Below are 26,095 nucleotides of genomic sequence, written 5' to 3' on the forward strand. Positions count from 1 at the left end.
TTAAATTATTTGAGGCTCCTCGTCCGTAGAGCTCAAGTAGTAATAACTACCCTGCTAGTTAATATAATAAACGTAGAGTGGTTATTAGCAAGATATATTAGAGACAAAGTCAGCATCCTATCCGTGGCAGCAGTAGTTAGGAGGGATAACCTGACTTCTCTAGGCCGATGAAAGGGAAATGCTAAGATTGTTCTCAAAATGGAAATCCTGTAAGACCCCCCCACCATTTAACTAATACTTCAAAAGTCCCATCACAGCCCTAAAAAGCATCTTTCCTGTTACACTTCAAAGCTTTATGAATCCTTGTCAAAAAAGGAAACAACAGACTATCATTCCTACTTTGATAACATCTGGTATGTTTGAAATGTGTAATTAAATCCAATGACCAAACGAAGCACAAGTGTTCCCTAGAATTTTCCCCTAAACCTTGCCCTATAAAAAGACAGTATGCCTTTTTCTAAACTGAAAATATACCAGCAGTACACCATTCCATCACGATCTTACATAAAAGTTAAAACAAACAGAATACCCAACAGTCTGGTATTATCTTCTCAATGATTCTGTCAACTTTACAACACGGTAAGATTTTCACAGTAAAAAAAGTAGTGTTAGTATATGATATTCTAGCAGTATTTTGTTTCTCTTAAAAAAATTTAAGAAGGTTGACAAAACAGATCTTGGGGGAAATACAACATACTGGCCTCACCCTGGTTAACAAGGTCCTAGGTTTTTTCCTTGGTTTTTGTCTGTCTGTTTTTAATATAAGACAGGCTACATATATCTTTCAAAACAACATTTTTCTGGCCAACGTAAATATAAGGAAACTTTATATTCACGTCCCCTAAACTCAATACATAACATTAAACACAACTATGTGTGACCAAGTCTCAAGCTGTAATCCAAATAAAATCTGGAGGTCACTAAAACCACCTACAGAGTCTGGAAAGCAAGGTGTCGGCGATTAGGGAAGGGACTGCTGCGGAGCTCTGTCTCCGCCAGCACCCTGACACCTCTAAGAGCGCCACACAAAGTCGCTGGGCGTATAAGCAGGGGGGCCGTAAACCCAGCTCCAGCCTGAAATGTCTCCACCCGAGCGTCAGCCTGCAACAGAGCCTCATCAGACCTTCCGGGCGGCAGAGCCACACAAAAGGACTGGGCCTCTCCGGAGCTTGTTCCAGTCCGACTCTGCAGGGAGCTGCCCTCCGTCACCAAAACCCTCTGCTCCAGCCACTCTCGGCCCCCCTCCTCAACATTCAAGCCTCAATTCTTCCCCTTGCTTCCTGGTTCTAGGAAAACGGTTCTTCTTTTTTGTTGTAAGTTTTTGTCTGCATTTTTTCTAACCGATTCCTTTAATGCTGTACCACTTTATTATACATGTAACATTAGGGAACAGCATGCACATTTTCCACCTTCAACTGTAATCATAACATAACATAAACAACTGTTAACCATACTGTCTGGTCATCATAAAACAATATTTTAAGCATTTTAAATCTCATATTTCAGATTTTATATAGAGAGTCTTTTCCCTGGGCTTGAGGGTTTTTGGAACCTGGCTTAAGGTACTATGTTGATGTATCTGATCTTCCCTTTCCAAACTGAGCACGACGCCAGGCCTCCAGGGCTGCATGGGGGCTGCACACACGGTCCAATCCTGCAAGTTCTGGACTGAAGCCTAACGTGTGGGATGTACAAATCCTGAGTGCAGAGCTCCATGGCTCTTTACATAAGCACACACATACATGTGTGTGTGCATCCCCATCCTTGGAATACAACTACACAAGACAGAACACACTCCTGTGGCTGCTTTCTAGCCCTTTGTGACTAGTACCTCACCATCTAATGGGACTAGGACTCCCAGTACTGCCACTGGAGATTAGTGTCTCCTAATTTTACATACACTGGTCATGCAAATGGAAACATAAGGGGACACCTTCCAGCTTGTTTTATGAGAATGGCAGTACCTGAAAAGAAAGCGCCACAAAAAGGTCACAAGGAAAAAAATTACAGATTGATACCCCCCGTGTAAATAGACACAGATTTCCTAAACAAAATATTGCATATTGATCTAACAATATATAAACAGGATAATACATCATGATCAAGTGGGATTTACCTCAGAAATACAAGGTTGATTCAACAATCAAAACGTAATTCACCCGTTATTTTAAAAAACAGAAAATTTCCACAATTAATTCAATAGAGACAGAAAAAGCACTTGACAAAATTCAACACCCTCTCATGATTAAAAACAAAAACAAAAACACCTCTCAGAAAACCAGGAGTTACAAGGAAAATTTTTATATTTGACAGAGGACATCCACAAAAACAAAGACAAAACTAGAACTAAACCCTGCTTAACACTGAAAACTTGCTCCCTGAGGTCAGCACATGACAAGAACACTGTAATGAAGGTGCTAGTCAAGGCAAGAGAGAGAAATAAAAGACATAAAGATTGCAGAGTAAGAGTTATTTTCAGATTACATGATTATAAATTTCTTTGGATTTTCTACTTGCTCAAGTAAACCACCAGAACTAATAAGTGAATTTATAGTAAGGCCACAGGATAAACTAACAAGATGATCTACTTCTACATGCTAAGCCAAGAACTGGACAATTAAACCTACAAGTCAAAAAACTGTCCTTTACAATAGCATCAGAAAAGCATGAAGCCCTCCACACTAAGATCTACCGCACGCGACCAAGGGAGATCACAGACCTAGCGAACTAGACAGGTCGACCAGAAGTCACAAGATTGTTCATAGGTCAGTTCTCCCAAACTGATGCACAGATTCGACAGGGCCCCAGTCGAAACAGAAGAGAGTAAAAGTCTGTCAGCTCCAGAAGCGGCTGTCCCTGGCAAAGCACCACCGCGCCCCCCGATGGCCCACAAGATTCAACTGAAGACTGTGCAGAGTGCGCAACACGAAAGCCCACACTGGAGCATCAGAGCACAGGAAAGGAGCCAACGACGCACTGGTCTTTCCACTCAAAGAAAAACTTACCACTACTGCTTGGTTTTCAACATCCAACTCCTTCCTATAAAACACTCACAATAGGACTCATTTTCTACAACTTTTCAGGAAGAAAGGTATAAAGATACAGATGTGTATTGTCTGAAGAAGTTAAAGAAGATAATATATAAACCTCATAAACCTCACTTCTGTGAGCTACAGTCAATAACACTGTATCATTTATACCAGTATCACTCAAAGGCAAAACAAAAATACACAGTGGTAACTGTTTCAAAATTGGATTTTTCTCTTTAACGGAAAACTGGTAAGTTATGAAATACAGAAAACAGTTAAATTTACAATAAATTCCTAATAGTCTGAACAATCACAGATGAATTTGAAATGAAAGATTTATGAACACTACTTTAAAAACTCAGTGTCACTAACCATTTGGGCACTAGAAAGAAGTTTTTTAATTTTCACAAAAACCTCCATGACCCTTCTCATCTGCCTCCAGTGATTTGAATCTCTGTGGCTACAGGCAGACAAAGTGACTGAATTCATCAACCCACTCATCTGCTCACTACAGGAGTCTAGCAGGTGTGAGGCCCTGGCAGTGCAGCAATAAGGAGGACTGACTGGTTCCTTGCCGGGAAGGCATTTCACCGCAGGACAGCAAACAAGGAGACCCCAGAGCGGGCACCGGGGACAGATGGGGACAGTGGTGCTGGCAGGAGGGTGGTCAGGCGGGACACACTGCATGGGTTCATGTAACTACTGCTCAACCAGGAGACCGGGAGTGGGGGACAGGACAGGCAGACGGAAGCCTGTGATGAAACATCAGCTGGCCCACACATCTCCCAGGGCTCGCTGAGAAGGTCCTACATGAAATGAAAAACTCTAAAACTGCACATGAAGAGAACACGGGCAAACTAGCAGCCTCTTCTCCAAACACAATGAGTGAAACAATCTGAGAAACACAGTAATTATAATACCCACCATATTATCTTTGTGCACAAGGGAGTTGATGTTAATAATATTCACTATTATTAATGAATATTAATTAATTAATGAGCTGAAAGGAGGCTCACTGTACTCTCTCAGTTAAGACATCAGAAGCAAAGGGGAGCCCTTCACGGAGAACACACTGGCCAGGCTGTGTTCCTTGTCTCTGTTCAAGCACTACCTGCTGCTGTTCTTCAACCTTCACGATGTGTTCAGTCCCCTACCCGCCCCCCCCCTTCCCCTGCCTCTCTGCAGCACCAGAAAGGCCTGTTTATCAAGAACTCATCTATTCTGTACACCTACTACATGCTGGGCGTGCAAACACATTTCATGGACACTTAACCAACAACTTGGTTTAACCAAGGAAAGGAGCCTGTACTAGGAATCTAAGCTAGAATGGCTTGGTGGTTTCCAGGGGGCCCCCAGGTAGAGGGGAAAGGCACTGGTCACCAGGCAGCGGGGGGCGGAGGCAGACAAGGTGTGCAAAGCCAAGTGGTGGGCGAGCTTCCCAGGGAAAGAGAGAACAGTGCCAAGTCGGTGGGTAGGGATAAGACAAAAAGGCTGGAAGCACACCTGGGGAACATGGATCTTTAGGGCCAGGGTAAAGGCTTACAAGAGCCCTGCCCTTACCCCTCAGAGACAGTGGGTGGAGGAGCAAGCCTTCCCTACTTACCTCTCTCCACGAACCTTAACACAGCCTCCAACTATAATCAGCAGGAAAGCCCATGTTTCCCTAAACATTCCACAAACATTTCTCAGTGCCTTTGCCCCCAGAATTCCTACAGCATGGAAGACCCTCCCCACCCTCTCCACTGGCATGAGACAGCAGCTCCTTTAGAAAAATGCCCCAGATTTCAACAATCCGGGGTTTTTTTCACTCAACAATCACTGAGTGCTGGTAATACGGATTCAGACAATACGGATTCTAAAAGCAGTAACATTTGGACCTGGCCCACAAGAAGTGGGCAACCAAGGAACGTGAGACCAGCAAAGGAGGAAAGTTGAATGAGTTACGAGCTATGCCTGTGGGTGCAGAGCTGACGCACAAAGCCAGAGCCCAGCCCTGTGGTCCAGACGAGAGAGAGAGAGAGAGGGAGAGAGACAGACAAATACACACACACACAGGGCCATGCCCTAGGGCAGAATCCTGAAACTTTCCCGTTTAAAAAGAATGAATGTTCCAAGCAGAAGCAGGAGCAAAAGCATAAGGGGTCCTGTCAGAAAACGAACCACCGGTGGTGGCGGTGGCTGGAGTCTATCAGAGGCGGAGCCGAGGGAGAGGCCGGTGGAGAGGAGGAAGCCCCCAAGCAGGGGGCAGGCGGGAGCTCAGCTCAGCATTCTTATTGCGGGCCTACTGTGTGCCAGGCACCACGAGCGGCTCCCTCATGCTGGAAAACTTAAGTCACTCTTCTGGAAATTGTTTAACACCTTGTACTGTAAAGGTATAGATGTCTAGACTGTGTACATAAATACAATTATAAAATAAATGCACACACTTACATATAAATGTAGTTTTAATCTGTCTTCCCCACGGTCAATTAGCAACTCAAGCTGGCAGACGGGACGGCCACAGCCCCAGAGGGGTGGCAGAGGCCCACAGACATATTTCCCAGGGAAGCGATCAGGCCCTGGGAGGCCAACCGAGGCCCATCTGTTGAGAGCGCTAGGACGCGGTGTGTGTGCTGCTGGAGAGACTCAACCCCCAGTCTACAACTCTCGCCCAACTGTTCTTAGGGCGTGCGGATTAGCTAAGCGCATAATTTACTCATTTGTTAAGGTAATATCCATTTGCGCCAATACCTTGTCACGCAGAAGAACACCTGACACTGTCCCCGACAGTGCTGAGTTTACTGCCCAGCAAAGAGACAGAAAGCAAGGGCGGTCAATGGCGGTAGGTGCTGAGCAGGACCAGAAGACAGGGCCGCATCTTATTGCGATTTTATCCAGTAAGAGGCCACCGGGGAGTTTTAGGAAGGAGAGTAACGTTGCCTTTGTGTTTTTACAAACTCACTCCGACAGCTGCGTGAAGAAGGACGAACGTGTGAGGAAACGGGAAGACCCAAGGGGAAGCAACGCCCGCAGCCCAGAGAGAGAGAAGGTCGTGCGGCGCAGAGTGGATGCCGCAGAGAGGGCGAGGGGGGAGGAAGCCCAGACTGTGCTGGAGACAGAGGGAGTCCTTCCACGCGGCAGGAAGTGTCAGAGAGGCATCCTGGGTCTGCAGCAGGAGCGGCTACGTGCGTGGGGGTCCAGCGTGCTTACTAAGACAGGGAGGACTGGGGGAGGGACAGACTTCAGGGACAACAGTTAAGAGGCTCCTCTCTAGCAGGTAAGTATCAGATGTTTATGAAAAATACAAATGTAGGTATCAAGAGGCGATTGACCACTTAAGTCTGAGACACAGAAGTGAAGATGGGCTGCACTTAGAACTATCTGGGTGGTGGCAGGGAGAGCGGGAGTTTAAAATATTGATATAGAAAAAGCATGACTTCAACCACAGGACCCAGAATCACACAAGTCCACGATTATTGGTATACTCAATCTCAATCTGCTACTGAAAGATCTAGAAAAAAACTGACCCACACACTTATCCCTAGTAAGCACAGCCCTGACACCTCTTTAATCCTTCCCAGTCTCAGAGAGATAAAACAACTAAAGTGCATTCTAGTATCATCAGTGAACTTTCCAAACAGGGCTTTCTGCATTCAGTAACCCTGCAACCAAACACAGCACTGCGAACATTTACCTTTACTTCCATACTCTGAATTAAAGCTGCCTTTAAGCCTAGGAAATCATGATACAGTTGAACACATAACAAAGTCCTTTTAAATATGTGAAAATAACGATCTTCTGTGGGAGCGATCTAACATGGTCTCCTTATACCTCACTCAGCGGTACAATAAGCTATATCATAGAGACAGCCATAGATTGTCTTAAGGATACCTTAGAGGTTTCAGTTCAAAGTATACAAATATAGCTCTGTTCCATTATTTTTAGCCTGTTCTACTAAGTATTTTGTGTCTTCTTAAATTGGGACACCACTGTTTTTGAGGTTAATGTGACTGATAAAATCAAATGTGAGGTTTCGAATTTCTAACTGAAAATAGAGATTTAAAGTCTTTGGACTTGAGCATTTTATTTTGTCTTTATCTAAAAGTAGTAACTTTTATACTTGAAAATAACCATTTCAGCCAATTCCTACATACCAACATCTTTGTCTTTATCACACAGCAACAACTGACCAGAATAAAACCTGAAGTTTCCTGCCTTCCTGTCCTGGTACAGAGAAGTACATGGAGAAGCTGGCACACTGCGTCCCCCTGGGGAGGCGGTGTACTCAGCCCCGAGAAGGGGACAGGGTGACAACCTCCTTATGTCGTCAGAAACCTCCTCTTGCACGATCCAGAAGCAAGACCATTCATCAGAGGTAACGGCCTGCTCCAGCCCTGCAAACGCAACGATTCTAAGCCTGATGCTGTCCCTACCTCTTCCCCTCTTCCACACGGGTGGTTCTTTCTGCTCTCCTACCCAACCCTGACCTCTATCAAAATGATATCTCAGTTAAAAAGGCCTCTACTCACTTGCTCTGCCAGTCAGCAAATGTAATGGGAAAATAAGTTGCTTCCATCAACTGCTTTGGGATGAGCAAAAACACCTCAGTCTCTCTCTTCTTCTGAAGTTCATATTTCTAAAGTCACCTTGAATTTCTTAAAAACCCAGTAGTCAATTATTTAATATCCCATTGGCTACTGGACTCACAGACTTGAATCCAGCCTCAACTTAGTGAAATCAGAGCCTTATTGCTAAGGATCAGTGCTAACAGAGGGCTGTCACACCATGGAGGTGGTATTGTGCATATGGGTCCCAACAAGTCTGGGAGAGACCAAAATCTTCACAAATATAGTACAAAACTCTCTGCCTCTGAGCACTCGTTACTTGTCATGCTCAATTATACTTTGCAATCCTTAGGTTCTCACCTCAGTTACATTTTTTTAAAAGTGCCCATACCCAACACCCTTTAAAATTCAACAGTTTGAATTTAACTCAGCAAAATCTTTACTTTAAATACCTAATTAGGTAATAAAGTGACAGGTGCTTTGTTCAGAGAGCATCACATTAAAAGAGTTCTAACATCACATGTTTTAGAAATGTTTAAAAGGGGCGCTGGCTCAGTCGGCGACTCTCTTGATCTCGGGGTTGTGAGATCGAGCCCCACGATGGGTGTAGAGATTACCTAAAAAGAAAGAAAGGGAGGAAGGAAGGAAAGGAAAGAAAGGAAGAAAGAAAGAGAGAAGAAATGTTTAAAAGCCTAGACAAGAATTACTAGATGATGCTGACAATTTGGTAAATGAGAAGTGATCCAACAGCGAAACTGTGGTCTGGCGCTAGCGCCTCAACATCCTGGAGGCTTTAAAAGTTTTAAGCTAAACACTAAACTGAGTCAGCCTGAAGGTCTACTTATAATACTGCAGGTCTTTACCCAGGACAGGTTTCTTCCTTTTAAAAGTCTTTCCTGAGTAGGTTAACATGATACTTGAATATACTCTTTAAAATAATAATACATGTATTAAATTCTTTATTACAGACTTCATCCCCCCAGAGGTAATATTCACTAGGTACTTTAAGAGAAGCAGATAAATTATTTGGTCTTATTCATACATGGATCACACGGCATTTTTAACTTCTAAACATGCTTCCCAAATACTATCTTGAATGTTACAATGAAAATGCTATATTTTATATTTATAATTTTATACAAATAAAAACCCTAAAACATTAAACTGGAAAATGTTTATTTACAGTATTACTGACCGTTAGTGGTAAGCCCACCTTACAATAATAGGGAGTTTCAAATTAAATACACAATCTTTACAGTGCGTAAAGAAAACCAATTTTTGAAATAAGAAAAACCACATTGCTCTTTTTTCCTCCAGTCCTATTTAAGTTAAAATTAGTCTCTTTATTCTTTAAAAACTTCCACATCACAGAACGGATATGGGTGCCTTAATTAAAACACACAAAATAAAACATAAAACTCTAAGAGACACAGAATAGAAAAGATAACTTACTTAAAATGCACTTCCATAAAAATATTTTTATTTACTTTTCTAAAAGCTACCTAGTTTTATGCCAAGAGCTGCGAAACTATACCACATCAATTTTCATTTTTCCTTAAATTTAATTGTAAATCTATTTGAATTAAAGTCTGAAAAACTCTCATCCATCTTTTTAGTGCAAATGCATGAATCTGAATAAAATTTAAACCAAATAGATTTTTAAGTTACGTATACCTTTAGCCCAACACATTGGAAATGGACTACAGCCGCTCTTCTCCATACAGACGGCACCTGCTGGTCTCAGGGCCCCTTGGCCCGCCAGTTCCAGCAACATAAACTCAGGTCTCTCAAGATCAGACCAGGCGTCCGCGCACCAAGTCCCCGTTCATCGCTCCCACAGCGTTCGCTTCGATCCACAGCCACACTAAGTTTCCCCTGTGTGCTCCTTTTCTCAGAAATTGAAGCAAAATTTGGGAGGTGCTCCTTCTGTAATATTTTCCAGCAGCTTGAAGAATGCCTCTCAGTTACAGAATCTTCTCCTGCGTCCGCAATCTGAAACACAGACCATCCTGGCTAGATTAAGCTCCTGAGCAGAATGAAACCTGCTAGTAATGTGACCCCACAGGCCTGTGTTCCTAGATTCATTCAGGGAAGGAGAGAGGGAGGGAGGGGAAAGAGGGAGGAGAAAAAGAAGGCCAGTAGCCAGCACCTGATTAATATGCTAATCCCACCCTTCTGCTCAATTCATCTGGCAGACCTCTGCTCACAAAACCAACAGGCAATTCTAAAATTGAGTAAGCTGCAAATCAAGTCTGACCCAGATCATGTCTGTAGATGGCTCCTCCAACTATTTTTGTTTTCAAAGTCATGCCTTTGGCCTTTTACCGGCCTAATTCTGACCTTAAGACTTAAGATAATTGCCTTGATGAAAAATGAGTAATACTGGGGGAAAAAACCTTGATCAACATTAAAAGCAAATCTGTAAGAATTTGTCTATAGGAACCCAGGTATTTCCAAGGTAAAGACTTTTTTCAGATTGATAGTTTCGAAGTATGTTTGCAAATTTATAAAAGTATTTAGAAAACACATAAAAACAAGAATTTGAAGTTATGAGATTCTTTTAAAACTAGCTTAGGAAATGTTGAGGAATCCAAGATACCTGATTTCTTAATTTCAAAACATGAGTGAGTACTAAACTCATATTCCTGAAGGAGGAGGACAGAAAAACACTCTAACAATCTGTACTAGTAACTTTTTTCAAAAAATGTAAAGCTACTTACACTTTTTCCATTCAAACTGAGAGACAGTCTCGGTCGTCTCTAAAATGTAGCTATTTAAACACACTCCACTCTGGCAGTAAGACAGTAAGAAACTGGGCTCCTACAGCCTCTGTTGTCTGAGCACACGTGATACACATTCAAGACATACACAGTTCAGCTCTCCTATTACGTGGGTAATTCTGTTTGTAGCAAATCCCATTAACGAAGAAAAAATCGAGTCTTCTACTTAACTGTGAACACGACAGAGGCTTTATGAATTCACTAACTTGTGAAAACAAGAGCTGACAAAGGCTAGGGGAACAAGAGGCCTATCTGTGTCCAGTAATGCCCCAAGACAGCTAGTTTCATTTCTGACACACTCCTCTCGATGATGGCTTTGTCTCCAGAAGTTACATTCAGCCTCCTAATAGCAGTCAGAGCTCAAATAACCTCTTAGATGCCCCCAGTGAAAACACATCATTCACCAGCGTGAACTCTGACCCCAGGCAACACTGGGAAGAAAAGGGGCTCCAGAAAAACACAGGCGAGCAAGCTAGGAAGGAAACCGAAGAAACAAGCAGATAGATCACCATTACCGAGGACACTCGGGACACAAAGGCCTACTCTCATCATAGGAGGAATCCAAGTACACCCCACGAGCAAGTCTGGTATCTGACCCAGGCCCCTGAGAATGGCTTGGGATTTAATCTGAACCATCAAATAATATACATGCCAACGACACAAGCAAACTCTGAGTCTCTCTTGGAACTTATGACTCTAGAGTTAAAAAACAGAAGCTATCTTTACTAGCTGCCAACGGTATTTTACACACCCAATTTTCACATCTTCTAAGCAAAATCAGTGCTGTCACATCTTCTAAAGATGAGTTAAAGATGGAGTCAGTTAGGAAGAGACACAGTTTCACTGAGCCCACCTGTCATCCAAGAGGCCAGAGGTCTTCACGTACGCACACACCCAGAAAAGGTTTTTGAGCCATACTGACTAAATGCTGTAAGCAGCACCTGCACAGGAGAGAGAGGCTGGTGCCAGCGAGTGACGGCGGCGGCTGGGGCCTCCATGGCAGTAGAGGAGGTGACGAGAGGACAGACGTGGGAGCTCTTCAGGTGTGGGAGAGGAGAAGCCAAGTCTCTGACTGCAAAGTAACCAGTGGGGAGCAGCTTTCTCTCCCACCCCACCAAAGCTAATTCACATTCATCTCAAGATCCAAATATCACCTCCTCGTGTGCAAAGTCCTGAGGGTACAAAAGATGACAAGATCCAAGAAGCAAAGACCCCTCCAGGCCAACAAGCAGAGCCCAGCCGGAAGAGCTGAGAAGCACCGGGGCCACTGAGAAGAGCGGACAGGCAGAGGAGGACAGGGCTCGGCCACACAAAGGAGAAGCTACTGCGCTAGGCGCTCTCCCAGAGAAAACCATCGTACTTCACTCCTGACACAACCCCAACCAAGCGGTTCATTCCCCGCGTGCAGCGAAGAGGAGAGTGTGGTTCAGGCGGTGGGGCACAGGCCTACGGCCAAAGGGCTGAGAAACTACACGAGGACCAGTCAGTCACTCTGTGACAGCATCACTCCTGTTTTCTTCCCGCTAAATAGGAAAGCCCCAATTATGCTCCTAGATTCCCGATCCAGTAACGTCTTGAAAAGAGCAGGAAAGGCCTATGTTAATGGTGGCGTAAGTGAAAAAAGTGGGCAGTCCCTTTATGCCCTCTGAATAACAAACTCTACAACACACTAACATAAAGGCAGTCATTCCTTAAGAAGTTCCACAGATTTTTTAAAAAACTCTTCATCATATCAGTAGAGTTGAAAGCAACTCTGGGAAGTCCTACCTCACAGGTAAACTCTTCATTAAAATTTACAAGAAAGATACTATGATTTGCTCGGACTCCAATCCATAGTCATCCTGGACTCCTATCTGTCTCTTTCCTCAAAGCAATCCATCAGCAAAACCCAATATCCTTGCCTTTAAAATAAATCCGGACTGTGTACGTGCCCCCACGTCCACAGCCGCCACCGGCCCAGGCTGTTGCCATGCTCCACCGGCCGCGGTTACAGGTCTCGCCGCCCTATACTCTGTTCCCGACCAGCAGCCACACCAACCCCTTCGCGACGCCCATCACACCACTTCACTCCTCTGCTAAAACTCACCAACACTTCCCCAGTTCTGCCAGAAGCAGTGCTTACTACCTACTCAGCATGGTCCGCAAGGCTCTGTGCAGGTGGCTCCCCTCCCACCTGCAGCCTCGGTCTCGCCATGGCCTGGCTCCCGTTTCCTAGGCTTCGACACACTGACCTCCCTGCTGTCCTCTGCCCACCTTTACACTGCCTGCCCCATGCCCTTACTTAGCCTGCTTCATTTCCCACAGCACTCACACCTTCTCAGATACCACGTGACTGAATTACACGGTATGTCTGTTGTCTGGCTGCCCCCATTACAACCCAATCTCCAAGGCAAGAAAGAATCTGGTCTGCATACTGTCTTCCGGGCCCTATTACAAGTGGTCAGTAAGAGGTACCGGCCACATTCTGCACATCCATCTGTCACCTAAAGGTAACAAGGAGATGGCAGAGGGAATTTTTCTTCTCTTTTAGAGGCCATGGCCACAGAAGAGGCATCTAGATGTTCTAGATGTCAGGACTCGCACTAAGCTCAGTGACAGCATAGGCTGCCTCAATCTTGGGCACTGCTTCACCTCTGAGACCTGGCTCAGTTCAGGGGCTTGATAAGGATTCACTGAATAAGTGAAGTAAACTATATGAGAATGTTGCTTTTTCAAGAATATAAAAAATGGAAAAAGAAAAACTGACACAAAATCTAGGAAAACCATGTGGACCACCTCTCCCCATCCCACCTAAAAAATAAATCACACAACTCTAGCATTCTGGTACTCCTCTGAGAACTTCCATTTCAAATTTCAGTATGACAAAAATGACAATACTGTGTGAGATGAGACAGAAATCATTAGAAGGCTAGCAAACAAGGCGATGAGCAAGATCAGCAAGAAGGAAAGGGAATTCTAAACCCTTTCATAGACTGCGCGGTACTGCCCAATATGGCTTCCCCACAGAAACCTGGCCTGAGGGGCGCCTGGGTGGCTCAGTCGTTAAGTGTCTACCTTCGGCTCAGGTCATCATCTCAGGGTCCTGGGATCGAGCCCCGCATCAGGCTCCCTGCTCAGCGGAGAGCCTGCTTCTCCCTCTCCTACTCCCTCTGCTTGTGTTCCCTCTCTCGCTGTGTTTCTCTGTCAAATAAATAAATAAAATCTTTAAAAAAAAAAAAAAAAAAGAAAGAAACCTGGCCTGAGGTGAGAAAGTCACTGGAAAGAACTATTCAGAAAGAAGCTGCTTCTCTCTCAAATAAAATCTTAAAAAGCAGGGGGAGGGGCGCCTGGGTGGCTCAGTCAGTTAGGCGTCTGCCTTCGGCTTAGGTCATGATCTCAGGGTCCTGGGATCAAGTGCTGCATCGAGCTCCCTGCTCAATGGGGAGTCTGCTTCTCCCTCTTTCTCTGCCCCTCCCTCCCTTGTGCTTGCTCTCTCTCTAATAAATAAAATCTTAAAAAGAAAAGAAAAGCTGCTTATAAACGTCACCAAAAGCATATCACACAAATCCAAGTCTGACTCTCACATTTCTTACACAGTTACACGGTTTTATCTGCTGGCCTTAAGTAATACTTAAGGGCAGTACCTCTTGGAAGCGTAAAGCCCTAGTAAATGCTTTCAAGTCAGCTACTAGGAGGAATGTGAAAGAAAACTGTAATTCATATTATACATACAGAACTCAAAATTTACCTCTCTTACTTCTTTTGTGTTTGCATTAATCAAGAGTTAACAGATGTACGTAAAATCAACACTATTATACAACGATAGCTCCAATTAGCAGCTGATCACTACAACATACCCTAACTTCCAAAAGCTGGGTATCCTAACCTAAATTTAATTCTATTAAGACTCACAGAATTATCATTTCTGTGTCATTGTGCCTCACTGTTTCCACCACAAAACAGAAATAACTTTTCTGAAAATTTTAATCTATTCAACAAAAATTAAGACTTGATAAGGACTAAAGAAATTTAGTCATAAGAAAGGATATAATCATGTTCCAAAGACAAACAGCTAATAGGTCTCAAAATACAACACACTCTAAAAGGTGACGGTATTATTCACCGTTCTTGCAGAGTTTCTAACAAGTACTATACCTCCTCCCTTCTGTTACTCGGAAGGTACTCTGGGGAAGCTGAGGAAGGCACTAAATTTGCAACCGGAAGCTACAAAGGAGCCCAGTTCTATCTGTGAGACAAGGACAGACTCATTTCACCATCCTGAACGTCAGTCTGTTCATCTGTACAAGGACAGGGACAATACCTAACATGTAACTACGTGCCTGTCATCAACTAGCATAACAGCAACACTAATAACCAATGAAAATATAATGATAATAATATAACGGGGATACCAAGTTAATGCTTACTCTGTGCCAAGCCCTATCCTAAATACTTTAAAAATATGGACTCAGGTATTAATAACCAGCTTCATGAGGTAGATTCTATTACCCCGGTGTAAGAGATGACGAACAGAAGCACGGAGCACTAAGTAACTTGTCTGAGGTCACGGACCTCCTGCATAGCAGAGCTGGACATCACCACTCGGGCAGTCAGCCTCCAGTGTGTGCTTCTTCACTAACCCACTGCAGGACTTCACCTATTTTCTCAATCAATAATTCCAACCACCACCGAGGTCACAAGCCACACGTGACATGCAGACGCACGGAGGAACCGAGCAATGAAGCAACATGCCTGATGTCACAGCTAACTGGTCGGTGGCAGAGCCAGCACCTGCACCGGGACACCTGCCAGGGCACACACTCAAGCCACCACCTGTAATGACACCACCTCCGGAGGCTGCCAGGGGACCAGGCGACCAGGAAACAGGCCTCACTTGGCCTACAAAGGAGGACTTAGTCACAGACAGAATATGAGACAGACAGGCTGCTCTCATCCCCGTGCAGCAGTCCAATTCACCAAGTTCTGCGGCTCCTGTGACAGTCCCCCGGAGTCCGTGATCCCGCCCGACAGCGGGTACCGGCCATCGCAGAACGTGCTGGACGTGTAGCTGGGACCGGGGAGATACATCACAATCACCAGGAAATAAACAGAACAACGAATTAAGCAACCTAAGATATATAAAATAAAAGGGAAACTGCGACTCTAAAGAGGCAGAAAATTCTGAACTTATTATCAATTTAGACAATACTCAATTGAGTATTTTTACAGACACTAATGGCCATTTCTCATGTGTTTTGCCATAAAGGAGATGAAAGCTAAATTCTAGGTTTAGAAACTGTTGGGAGGTTACTTGCCACCAAATTCAAAAGAAAAACAAAAAGGCTCCTGAAATCTCAAACAAGACGCCACCTAGGGTTTTCAAATATACTAGCAGAGGCACTTCGGTAACAGAGAACGGGGCCAGAAACTTACCAAAATGGTCAACCTAACTGACGGAGGTTTTTTGGCTTATACTGACCAAATAACTAATACTAAAAGACAAGCCATTATTTATTTGAATGTTAACACCATTCAAATAAACTCTGCAACTTCTGTTTTAGTGAACGTGCATATACACAGCCAACTTACTTTATCATTTGCTCCGTAGATGGTCATTTTACCCAGTAAATCCAGTTTGCTCACAGGGTGATCACTCACCTGACGGAGCAAAGAGTGAAGTGCCCTGTTCGAAGGCCTGCGGCAGGGACAGTTGCGGTGGCTCGCGGGCAGTTGGCTGTGCAGTGACACACAGGGAGGCCCGCGGGTGGCAGGGGGCCCGGCTGGCGAGTGGGTCCCTTCTACCGTCTACGCTGCCCATCTTCAGGAAGGATCAGCAGCACTGTAGGAGCCACATCCTAAGTAGGGCCCTGAAGAAGGTGGTTTCTCTTCTCAAACACAGATACACGGTGGTAGGTTTTCTTGGTCAAAGGCCCTCCTCTATCCTTTCGGTTTTCTCACACCGGTATCAACAGATATTACTCTGATTTAGCATGAAATTTATAGTCATTTTTCCAATTCTCCCCAAAACTTTTTACCTCACACCTATCAGGATGATGATGATTTTTTTTAAATGGGAAACAGGAAATAACAAGTGTTGGCCAGGACCTCAAGAAGCTGGAACCCTTGTGCACCATGGGTGGGAATGTAAAATGGTGTGGCCCATGGTGCTGTCACCTCAGAAAACAATGGGGACAGAGCTTCAGATGTGCAAGATAAAAAGTGCTGGAGATCTGGTTCCCAACAACATGAAAATACATAACACTACTGAACTGTACATTTAAAAATGATTAAGATGATAAATTATGTTATGTGTTTTTTATTTACCACAATAAAAAAAATTTTTGATTAAAAGAATGTTAAAACCACTTTAATGGAGTGTCTCTCATTTATTTTACAACAAGCTGGCGAGTATGTCTACTTTTGTAGAAGAGGGAAAAAAGCCTTGAGATGTTAGGAACATGCCCCAAAGCGCAGGAGGCAGCAAAAGGGAACGACAATCACCGGTCCCTGTGTAAGGACAGGACACTAGTACAATACGACAAGGGAGCTTCATGTGGCTTTTTAAAGAAGTTAGCCCCCTAATAAACTCTGAGATAGTTACCAATACACCGTGAAGACTAATAAAAGCAGACCTCAGATGGAGTCTGGAGGCCTGCAGGGGTTGCTCTCAGCCCCTACCACTCCTCCTCCGCTGCAGGCCCAACAAGGAGAGATGCACCTTGCAGGCGGATACTACCGAACTAACCCCGCAGAAGGAAGGTTCCTCCTCCATCCCAACTCCCCCCTTTCCTCTATAAAAGAGCGGTCCTCTCCTTTGTTCTGCCTACAGTTCTCTCCTAGCTTGCTTGCCTGGGTTTGCAATTCTTTACTGTTCCCAAATAAACCCATTTTCGCTGGTAAAAATGACTGGCAGTTTTATTTTTAAGGTTAAGAACACTATTTTCAAGAAAAAGGGAGCTGAGGCTGAGAGAGGTAAAGGACTTGGGGTTAAGATCAGACTTCGTAAAATCAAAGACTCCACAGCTCAAACTGATTCATATTTCCATCACCTTCAACCTGAAAGTCTATTGTTGTCCATTCAGCTTATTGTTAAATACTCCCTGAACCCCCATGTGGCAACATACTAGATATAGGACTCTGGGCACTTCTTTAAAAAACTTCTCTCTAGAACTTGGTTTTCTCATCAGTTAAATAAAGTTAAAAACAGTTGTTATGAGAACTAAGTATTATAAGCATAAAGGCTTTGAGAGTGCTGCATGATAGTGCACTACTCTGCATCTTCTGTATTGGTGCAATGAATTAAGCACTAGGGATCTGAAAACAAGAGGGGCAGAGTTCTGGCCCCTAAGGAGTTCAGAGCCCACGAGAAGACAAGCACGTAAGCCACTGCACCCACAGATCCAGCTTCTGGTAGACCAGTCTAAGAAACCTCCAGTAATCCCCTTTAAGGTTTAAGGCAGTTTGAGGCTTAAATGAGTCTCAGGTTTTTTGTTTTTTGTTTTTTAAGATTTTATTTATTTGACAAAGAGAGACACAGTGAGAGATGGAACGCAAGCAGGAGGAGTGGGAGAGGGAGAAGCAGGCTCCCGGCCGAGCAGGGAGCCTGATGTGGGGCTCGATCCCAGGACCCTGGAATCATGACCTGAGCTGAAGGCAGACGCTTAACGACTGAGCCACCCAGGCGCCCCGAGTCTCAGGTTTATTTACAAAACTCAAAGACTAGGAACAGCCTACATGTCAAAAGAAATGAGTAAATAAAGTTTGGAAAAGGTATTTGCTAAAAATTTTTCACGGACACTGGAAAACACTCATTAATGAAAAAAGTCCACATGGTATAAAAGAAAACTACAACTCCCAGTCCTAAAATGCAAAGATTTTCAAGATAGATACATACATATATACAATTTTTTTTTCTGAGAGAGAGCAAGAGCACATGCTAGCTGAGGGCTGGGGGGCAGAGAGAGCGCGAGAATCCCAAGCAGGCTCTTTGCCAGAGCAGAGCCCTACAAAGGGCTCGATCTCACAACCCTGAGATCATGACCTGAGCCAAAATCTAGAGTCAGATGCTCAACCGACTGAGCTACCCAAGCCACACTGAGCCTCATAAGGGCCGGACCGACACGAAAAAACATTTGTAAATGGCTGACTTACTAAAAGATTCCTCCTTCCCCCTTCTTTTAAATCAAGAAATTAATCTCTAACCACTAAAATGAAAAAAAGAGACGTGAGATTTCTGAATCCAAGATGGAGGCAACAATAAAATATATATTTTAAATAATAAAGAAGGTATAGAAGAGTATGTAGACTGTGGTATTTCATTGTAAAGGAAAAATACATGTATGCATGTGCTTTCCTGGCATATGCACAGATCACCCACAAACGTTTACAGAATTACGAGAATTTAGCAGAAAGAAAGAGCGGGGAGGTTTAGGACTCCCTGCCCACTCATTTGAATTTTGTGCCATGTATATTTCTCTTCAAAATAATAAGTGAACATAAAAAGTAACTACTTTAAAGAAACAGTATCTAGTGAAGTCCCCAATATTTCCCAAGAAAGCAATCCTTTCTAAGTAACACATGCATCAAATAACAAAAAAAAAAATCAGAAAATGTTCAGAACACAGTGATAATAAAACTAGAACATCAAAATCTTTAGAACACAGCTGAGAGTATTTAGAGGGACATTTCAAACTTCAAGTGCTTATATTTAAAAGGTAAAAACATCGATTATCTATGTTTTTACCTTAAGTAATAAGAAAAATAAGAGCAGAAACTCTAAGTAGAAATGAAGGTGGAATAAGGAGCATTCACACATTAGCACATAAGGCTAAAGGAAAAATGAGTAATACTGATCCTATCTTCATTTAAAATTTTGGCATCTTGTTCATCATGGATATTCTGCATTAATGTTTTTAAAAAAAAAACACTGCATCAAGCTATTACTTATCTTGATGACCGAGGTTTTCATTGGCTCCACCAATGCCTCACCAAAATCCTGGTCCTCCCCACATTTCACTCTCTCCTGGCGGCTCCATCCACCTCAACTCCAAGGCTCCCCACGCCCAGGCCTTATCACCTAAGGGGTTTGTAAGCCTAGAAACATTTCTGCCCAAAGCATGTTAAATACAATCACTCAATTTTTTTAAAGTGAGGACAAAAAAGGTATTTAACGCTTCTTTTTCAAGGCCCAGAACCACAGTAACTCAACTGTCAGAGCCTTATCTGTCTTACTTGAAACAGTTACAATGAATTTTTTACACCGGACCAGCAAACTCCTTGATTTATAAATGTCTGAATTTAAATAAAGGAGGCAAGGCCTGAAAATCTGTTAGCAAAAATTAATGCTTGATTATGGATAGTCCCATGCCCTGTGACACGGCAGAAATCATAAATTCTCTCCTTCTTACTGCAGTCCAAAGGGCCTGCCTTCAGCAGCAACACCTCGACTCCACAAGCCACACCGAGCCTCACAAGCACCAGACCGACACGAAAGAACGTTTGTAAATGGCTGACTTACTAGAAGATTCCTCCTTCCCCCCTCTTTTAAATCAAGAAATTAATCTCTAACCACTAAAATGAAAAAAAGAGACGTGAGACTTCTGAATCCAAGACAGAGGCAACAGCTGGAAGTAGAAAACTGTGAAAAGCACATAAAATACCCTCCTTGGAGCTGCTGAGGCAGTGGGAAGGAGAGAGGCTGTAAGAGCTTCAAAGGGTGAAGAGCCAAGAAGCTGGGCCGGGCTTCCGCAGCTGCTTTCACCTTCGCTCCGTATTTGTCAACTCGGGGAACGAGACGGAGGCTGGGAACGCGGGCTCTGCACACACACAACTGCGGCAAAGGCCAGAGCAACAGACACGGCTCTGGGAGGCCAAACACCCGGGGGCAAGCGCAGCGTGTTTATGGATGCGCATCACTCATCATCAAAAGCCATGATGCCGATACCTGCTACCACATGGATGGAACCCTAAGTGAGAGGCTGCACACAAAAGACCACGTACAGGATGCAGGATTCCAACTGCATGAAATGTGCACAACAGGCAAATCTGTACGTCAGAGAGATGAGTGGCTGGTTGCCGAGGGCTGGGGATAAAGACCAATGAAGTGACTACCAAGGGGTGTGGGGCTTGTGGGGGTGTGGGGACTAGGAGTTGATCTTTAATTTCTTGTAATTTTAAACAAGGCTAGATCAAAGAATTATTAGACTTATCATTTCTTTTCCACAGTAGTTACAGTTCCTTTAGGATTTATTGGTACTTCTTTTTCTTAGTTGACTTTCTAGAGACTTATTTCCAGATACCAAGTGGTAACTTTTACTTGTGAAATACATTTCCAAGTTACTTAAAATGATATATTCCCTTTTTCCACTTTAGCTAGTATAAGTTTCTGCATTTGCACCTCAAAATTTCTTCAATAATAAAATTCATCAAAGAATTTAGTGAGCACCTCCTATGTGCCAGGCTCTGTTCAGTACCATGAATACCTCAGTGTGTGTACAAAGACAGAGATACACGACAGGATGCACTGCTAAGTAGTTAACAATCGGATCTGTGGGGAGTGAGAGGGAAAAGCCCCGATGTGTGGCATTTGCTGATTTGTGTGGTATAAATACACCCACCCTATTTGGTTTCAAGCTACCACCGACTCTAGTATCTCTCTCTCTCTCTCTCTCTCACACACACAGACGTTTTTTCTGCCCACAAGGAGTTTACATTCTATCAGGGGAGAGAGACAACAATAAAATCATAAATAACTAAATTATACAGTATATCGTCAAGCAGTGTTATTTTAAAAATTACTAAGTTTAGCAGGGTAGGAGGGATAGGAAGTGTGCACATAGGGGAATGCAGGTTGCAGTATTAAATAAAGTGGTCAGGGTGAGCTACACTAAGAAATATACACACATACACGTTCCACATTAGAATGTGGAAATTCAAAAACATCCTTTTTTTAACATTTACAAGAAAATCACACAGTATGTACTCTTTGGGGCTTAGCCATTTTTTAAACAGTATGTTTTGAGGAAAAGCATCCATGCTGTGGCATGGAGCTTCATAGTCACTGCTAGATAGGACGTCATCATACGAATGTACCACAATTCTCCCTCCATTCTACCCTTGATGAACAGTGGGCTATTTCCAGTCCGGGACTATTACAAATCACTCGTTTCTTGTGCACGCATCTCTGCTGTGTGTCCACCTGGAATGGAACCACTAGGCCAGTGTGCATTCTCCACTTCAGTAAGTGCTGCCAAACTACTGTCCGAAGTGGATGTACAAAGTGATACTCCCATCAGCTGTGTTTGCAACTTCCCACCGCTCCCTAACCTTCAAAAGCAAAAATGAAACAAATAAGCCTAACTTTCGGAGCGGTGGTATAACTTCAGAGAGGAGCTGTAATTTGACTGTACATCCTAGTCTGGTACATCCTATGGCATTCAAGAGCTATAACGAAATCTAATGCTGTTTTTAGTAATAATATAAATGACACCAAGATGAAACAGAGAAGCCATGTTCAAATGCGTTCAGAGGTCTTGGCACGGTTATTCTGAAAGGACAACACAAGTTTCACACACATGAATGATGAAGCAATGACATAAACGGGCTAATGTTAAGAACCAAGATTTTAAGCAAAAGAGAAATGAGATACAAACATAAAATCAAAGAAGTAAACCATTTTAATCTTAAATTTATATTGGAAGTATCGAGATAAACTCATGACTTATTCTTTTCTCTTTCCAGAAAATACACACTTCATATCTCTATACCCTAAAAAAGTCCAGAAGCAACAATATGCCAGCATTACCTACCACAGTAACCAGATTATAGTCTCTAAACACCATTTCCCACTACAAGGAATCAAGGCTCCTTAGAGAGATGGCTGATTTCAGGTCTGTGGCAAGAAAGGTACAAACTGAGCCTGGAACTATTTTATAGTGCCCATAAACAAGAAAACTATAAAAAATTACTGGAGCCATTTCCTAAGGACACAGAAGATATCTATGAAGGGCAATCTGACCATCAAAAAGAATGACTGCAGTAAATTAACATATACATATGTGTGTACACATACACACACACATATAGGTCATCTTAACATCTATGCATTTATGATACTAAAAATAATTCTCACTTGTGTTAAGTCACCACTGGAGTTTGTTGGCCCCTTAGCCAACAATTCTGAAACTAGTAAATACAAGAATTATGCATTTATCCTACCTTTTCTGTATGGGCTACATTTCAGGATACCCAAATAGTTAAAAAAACAAACAAGAAAGCTCCAGCAAGCAAGCACAGAAGGCATGGCTGAATCAGATCATCACTGTTTCTGCAATTCTGATACAAAGTACCCAGGCAACCACCATCAATGCCTGCAAAAGCCACTAGGTGGAAGAATCACAACACCATCTGAACAAATGATTAATGGCACCATCCCTAAGAGGTGAAGCCAACAGCAAGTCTTCTGGCCCCCAGAGTTGAAGCTCTTTCTAACTGGACTTCTAGCAACCAGTTTTGAAATTTATGAATTAAATGACATCACATGATACAATCAGCCAAATTCAGAATGTGGGACATTCTGTAGGATAAGTGACAGTTTCTTCAAGAGCAACAACAAAAGCCGTTATTTAAAAATAAAACTGAACAGGTAAAAAAGCAGGGAGTGGGAAATGTTAGAGATATGCCAACCAACAGGTAAAAGGCTTTTTTAAAAAATGGGGAAAATGGGCGCCTGGGTGGCTCAGTCGTTAAGCGTCTGCCTTCGGCTCAGGTCATGATCCCAGGGTCCTGGGATCGAGCCCCACATCGGGCTCCCTGCTCCGCGGGAAGCCTGCTTCTCCCTCTCCCACTCCCCCGCTTGTGTTCCTGCTCTCGCTGTCTCTCTCTCTCTGTCAAATAAATAAATAAAATCTTTAAGAAAATAAATAAATAAATAAATAAATAAATAAATGGGGAAATTAGAAAATTAAACATTACCTAGCTTTATTAGAGAAAATATTTTATTATTTTTTTTCTTTCTTCTTTTTTAATTTAAATAGGCTCCACACCCAGCGTGGCACACAACACAGGACCCAAACCCACGACCCTGAGATCAAGACCTGAGTTGAGATCAAGAGTTTGACGCTCAACCGACTTAGCCACCCAGTACCCTGAGAGAAAAGATTTTAAGTTACTTTTAATTATGGGAGGCATGGTAAAGGTATTACGGTTATATTTCTTATCTGTTAGGAACATATACTGAACTTTACGGGTGAAACTTTATATGATGTCTGGGATTAGCTCTAAAATACTCCAGCCAAACAAAAGTCTGGGAGAGAGGAAATAGGACAAATAAGGGCAGAAGGTTGAAAAAGGGTTCATTATCCGATTTTAGTTTTATGTATACTTCAAAATTTCCACAATAAGAAGTTTTTTAAAAGAACTGAAGAACACCTACCACACACATTCATTTTTCTAATAGCCAACTGAGTTAAAAGATGAAGCAGCACTGTAAATACAATGTTGTTGTCACACATACCTTAATTCCATAAGCAGAAGTGAGTATGTTCAAAATGCAGAGCCAATCAGAACCCAGAGTTTTAAAGGAAAGGGGAGGGCAGAACAACTTCAGCAGTAAATAAATGTTATCTGTGTATCTGCTAGGCAAGCCATCCACAACTGAGAGAACCAAAATGGAGAAAGAAGCCAACATTTCCCACCCATGCAATGCTCCAAGACACTGCTCTGTTATACACATTATAACACAGGCTACACTGGGAAAAATGTTCACATGAACCACTAGAGAAGGGATCCAGAATCGAGACTGCAATTCACCAAAGGTGCAGCTCCCCTGCTCCAAAGGTGAGCATGTATGTCTCATCATAATTTATCCTGATGGATCCTTAGCATAAGTAACACGTAGACTCAGATGTCTCCATGACTCTCTGGCTGCAGGAACCCACTGACTGGACAAGTCCTCCCAGAACGAAGTTACCTCGCCTGCTAATAAACAGGGTTATCTCATTCTGGGCTGGCTACGAGGGATTCAAAGCCAAGATCCAGTTGTAAACTGGCTTCTGAAGACCTATCTCAGATTCACTCTATTATTTGAAACCAACAAAACGGAGCTATGTTTTTTTTAATGTGCTGACAATCTATGTAATGTCAATTCTCAGTATGTCTTTATCCTTTAAGAGTAGGTCAAACCTTTCTCAATTCAAATCCTTTTTTAACTAATACAATCAACTGTGGGCAAACCAGAAGAAGACACAATGGGCATTTTAATTTTTATAAACCTAAATCCTCTGAAGAGGTCAAAAGAAGAAAAACATGTGCAGATAAATCAACATTTATAGCTAAATGCACAGAGCAGTCCAAAGTCTACAAATGGCTAAAAGGTAAGACTGGGGAGTGGGTGGGGAGCCCCACTGTAAACGACACCCCAACAAAGACAAAAGGAGCAACTGGTTTGCACCCATTTCACCTGGAATGCCAACTGTGGGCACCTTCCTGCCTCCTGTTGTCACATTCCAGGGACCTTAACTGACCTGAGAAGAAGATCGGATCTTGGACTTACCTCAAGGACAGTCTGTCTGCTCCTAATTCCCAAACTGAAACTCCTTATAAGGCCTCTGCACACCTCCAAGAGCAAATGTAAAAAAGCAACTCAAAACTTATCAGCCCCACAGTCTATGTCCTTTAGTGTACTACATTTTAAAAGTAGACAAAACTGTAAGTTGAAACACTATATAACATTTTCAACTTAAGTCCCACAAAAGTTTGAAATCTAAAAAAATTACCTGTACCTGCAGCCTCAATCCATTAAGATAGAAGGTATTCTAGAGAACTAACTTCCTAGAAAGATAATATTTTAGGAAAAAAAGCTTCATTCAGTTAATTAAAGCCACTGTAACACTGACTATTGCTCTTCTGGGATGCAGTCTTTCCATGCATCTTATAGATAATAAGATTGTTCATTAAAAACAGGAAAACTAAACATCACAAACAGATGGAAAGATAATCAAAAGCAACAACTGAACACATTCAAAATCTGAGGGGAAAATGATAAGACCTAATTATAACAGAGAGGAACATGGATCTCCTATAATACAGGAATTACTTAAAACATATATATACCTAATTTAAATATTTTTTTTAAAAATCTGTCTTACTTCCCATTAAGTGACTGGGGGGAGAAGGACCAAGGAACTGCAAAAATATGTTAAAAGTATTTAAATTTCCTTCTTATAATCATTATTGCATGCTTTTATATTTACTTCCTAGGGAAACTATAATTTAGTTCAGCTATGGTTTTAAGTATTTCCACACCTCATTGTGCTAAAAATAAAGTTATGAATGAATTTGTCTACATAAAGTGCATTTAAATTATTTATGAGAGAAAGTACATTTGTTTCTTGCTGTAAGTATATATAAAGTCTGGATAGACTCACAGCTGGCTTAAGGCATACTCCTTTCATTGGCATCCCTGAATTCCCGCCTAAGAACCACCTCTGAGTACAGGAATTTCCTAATGCATATTTCCCAAGCTTTTTATGGAAATCAAATACTATCTTTAAGTAAACAACAGAAACGTGAATTAATCTAACGAGAATAAGAGAACACAAAAATAACAGCATCAATACCTGCAGGGTTTAACGTAAAACGTTAACTACATATTCCTAGTCCCCAAAACGTATGCAGTACCCTGACAGCCGCTGCCACGTGACCTTGGGGTACAATCCACACCTCGTACAACATCATCTCTCTTTGTGTACACTCATTCTTACCA

General features: G+C 42.7%; 1 protein-coding gene across 7 annotated transcripts in view; it reads right to left on the bottom strand.

The window, feature by feature from the left end:
• PTK2 (protein tyrosine kinase 2) overlaps positions 1–26,095 on the bottom strand; it is a 234,875-nt gene that overhangs the window by 194,323 nt on the left and 14,457 nt on the right. For 4 of the 7 annotated variants that reach the window (XM_044914683.1, XM_044914682.1, XM_044914685.1 and 1 more), the window contains exon 1: positions 9,248–9,347. The exons of the other annotated variants lie outside the window; for them this stretch is intronic. In XM_044914683.1, coding sequence (XP_044770618.1) covers positions 9,248–9,347 — 100 coding nt within the window. Of the gene's footprint in view, positions 1–9,247; positions 9,348–26,095 lie in introns of those variants that run through there. 7 annotated transcript variants of the gene reach the window in all.

The sequence above is a fragment of the Neomonachus schauinslandi genome, chromosome 4 (genome assembly GCF_002201575.2).
Source record: "Neomonachus schauinslandi chromosome 4, ASM220157v2, whole genome shotgun sequence".
Taxonomy (NCBI): Eukaryota; Metazoa; Chordata; class Mammalia; order Carnivora; family Phocidae; genus Neomonachus; species Neomonachus schauinslandi.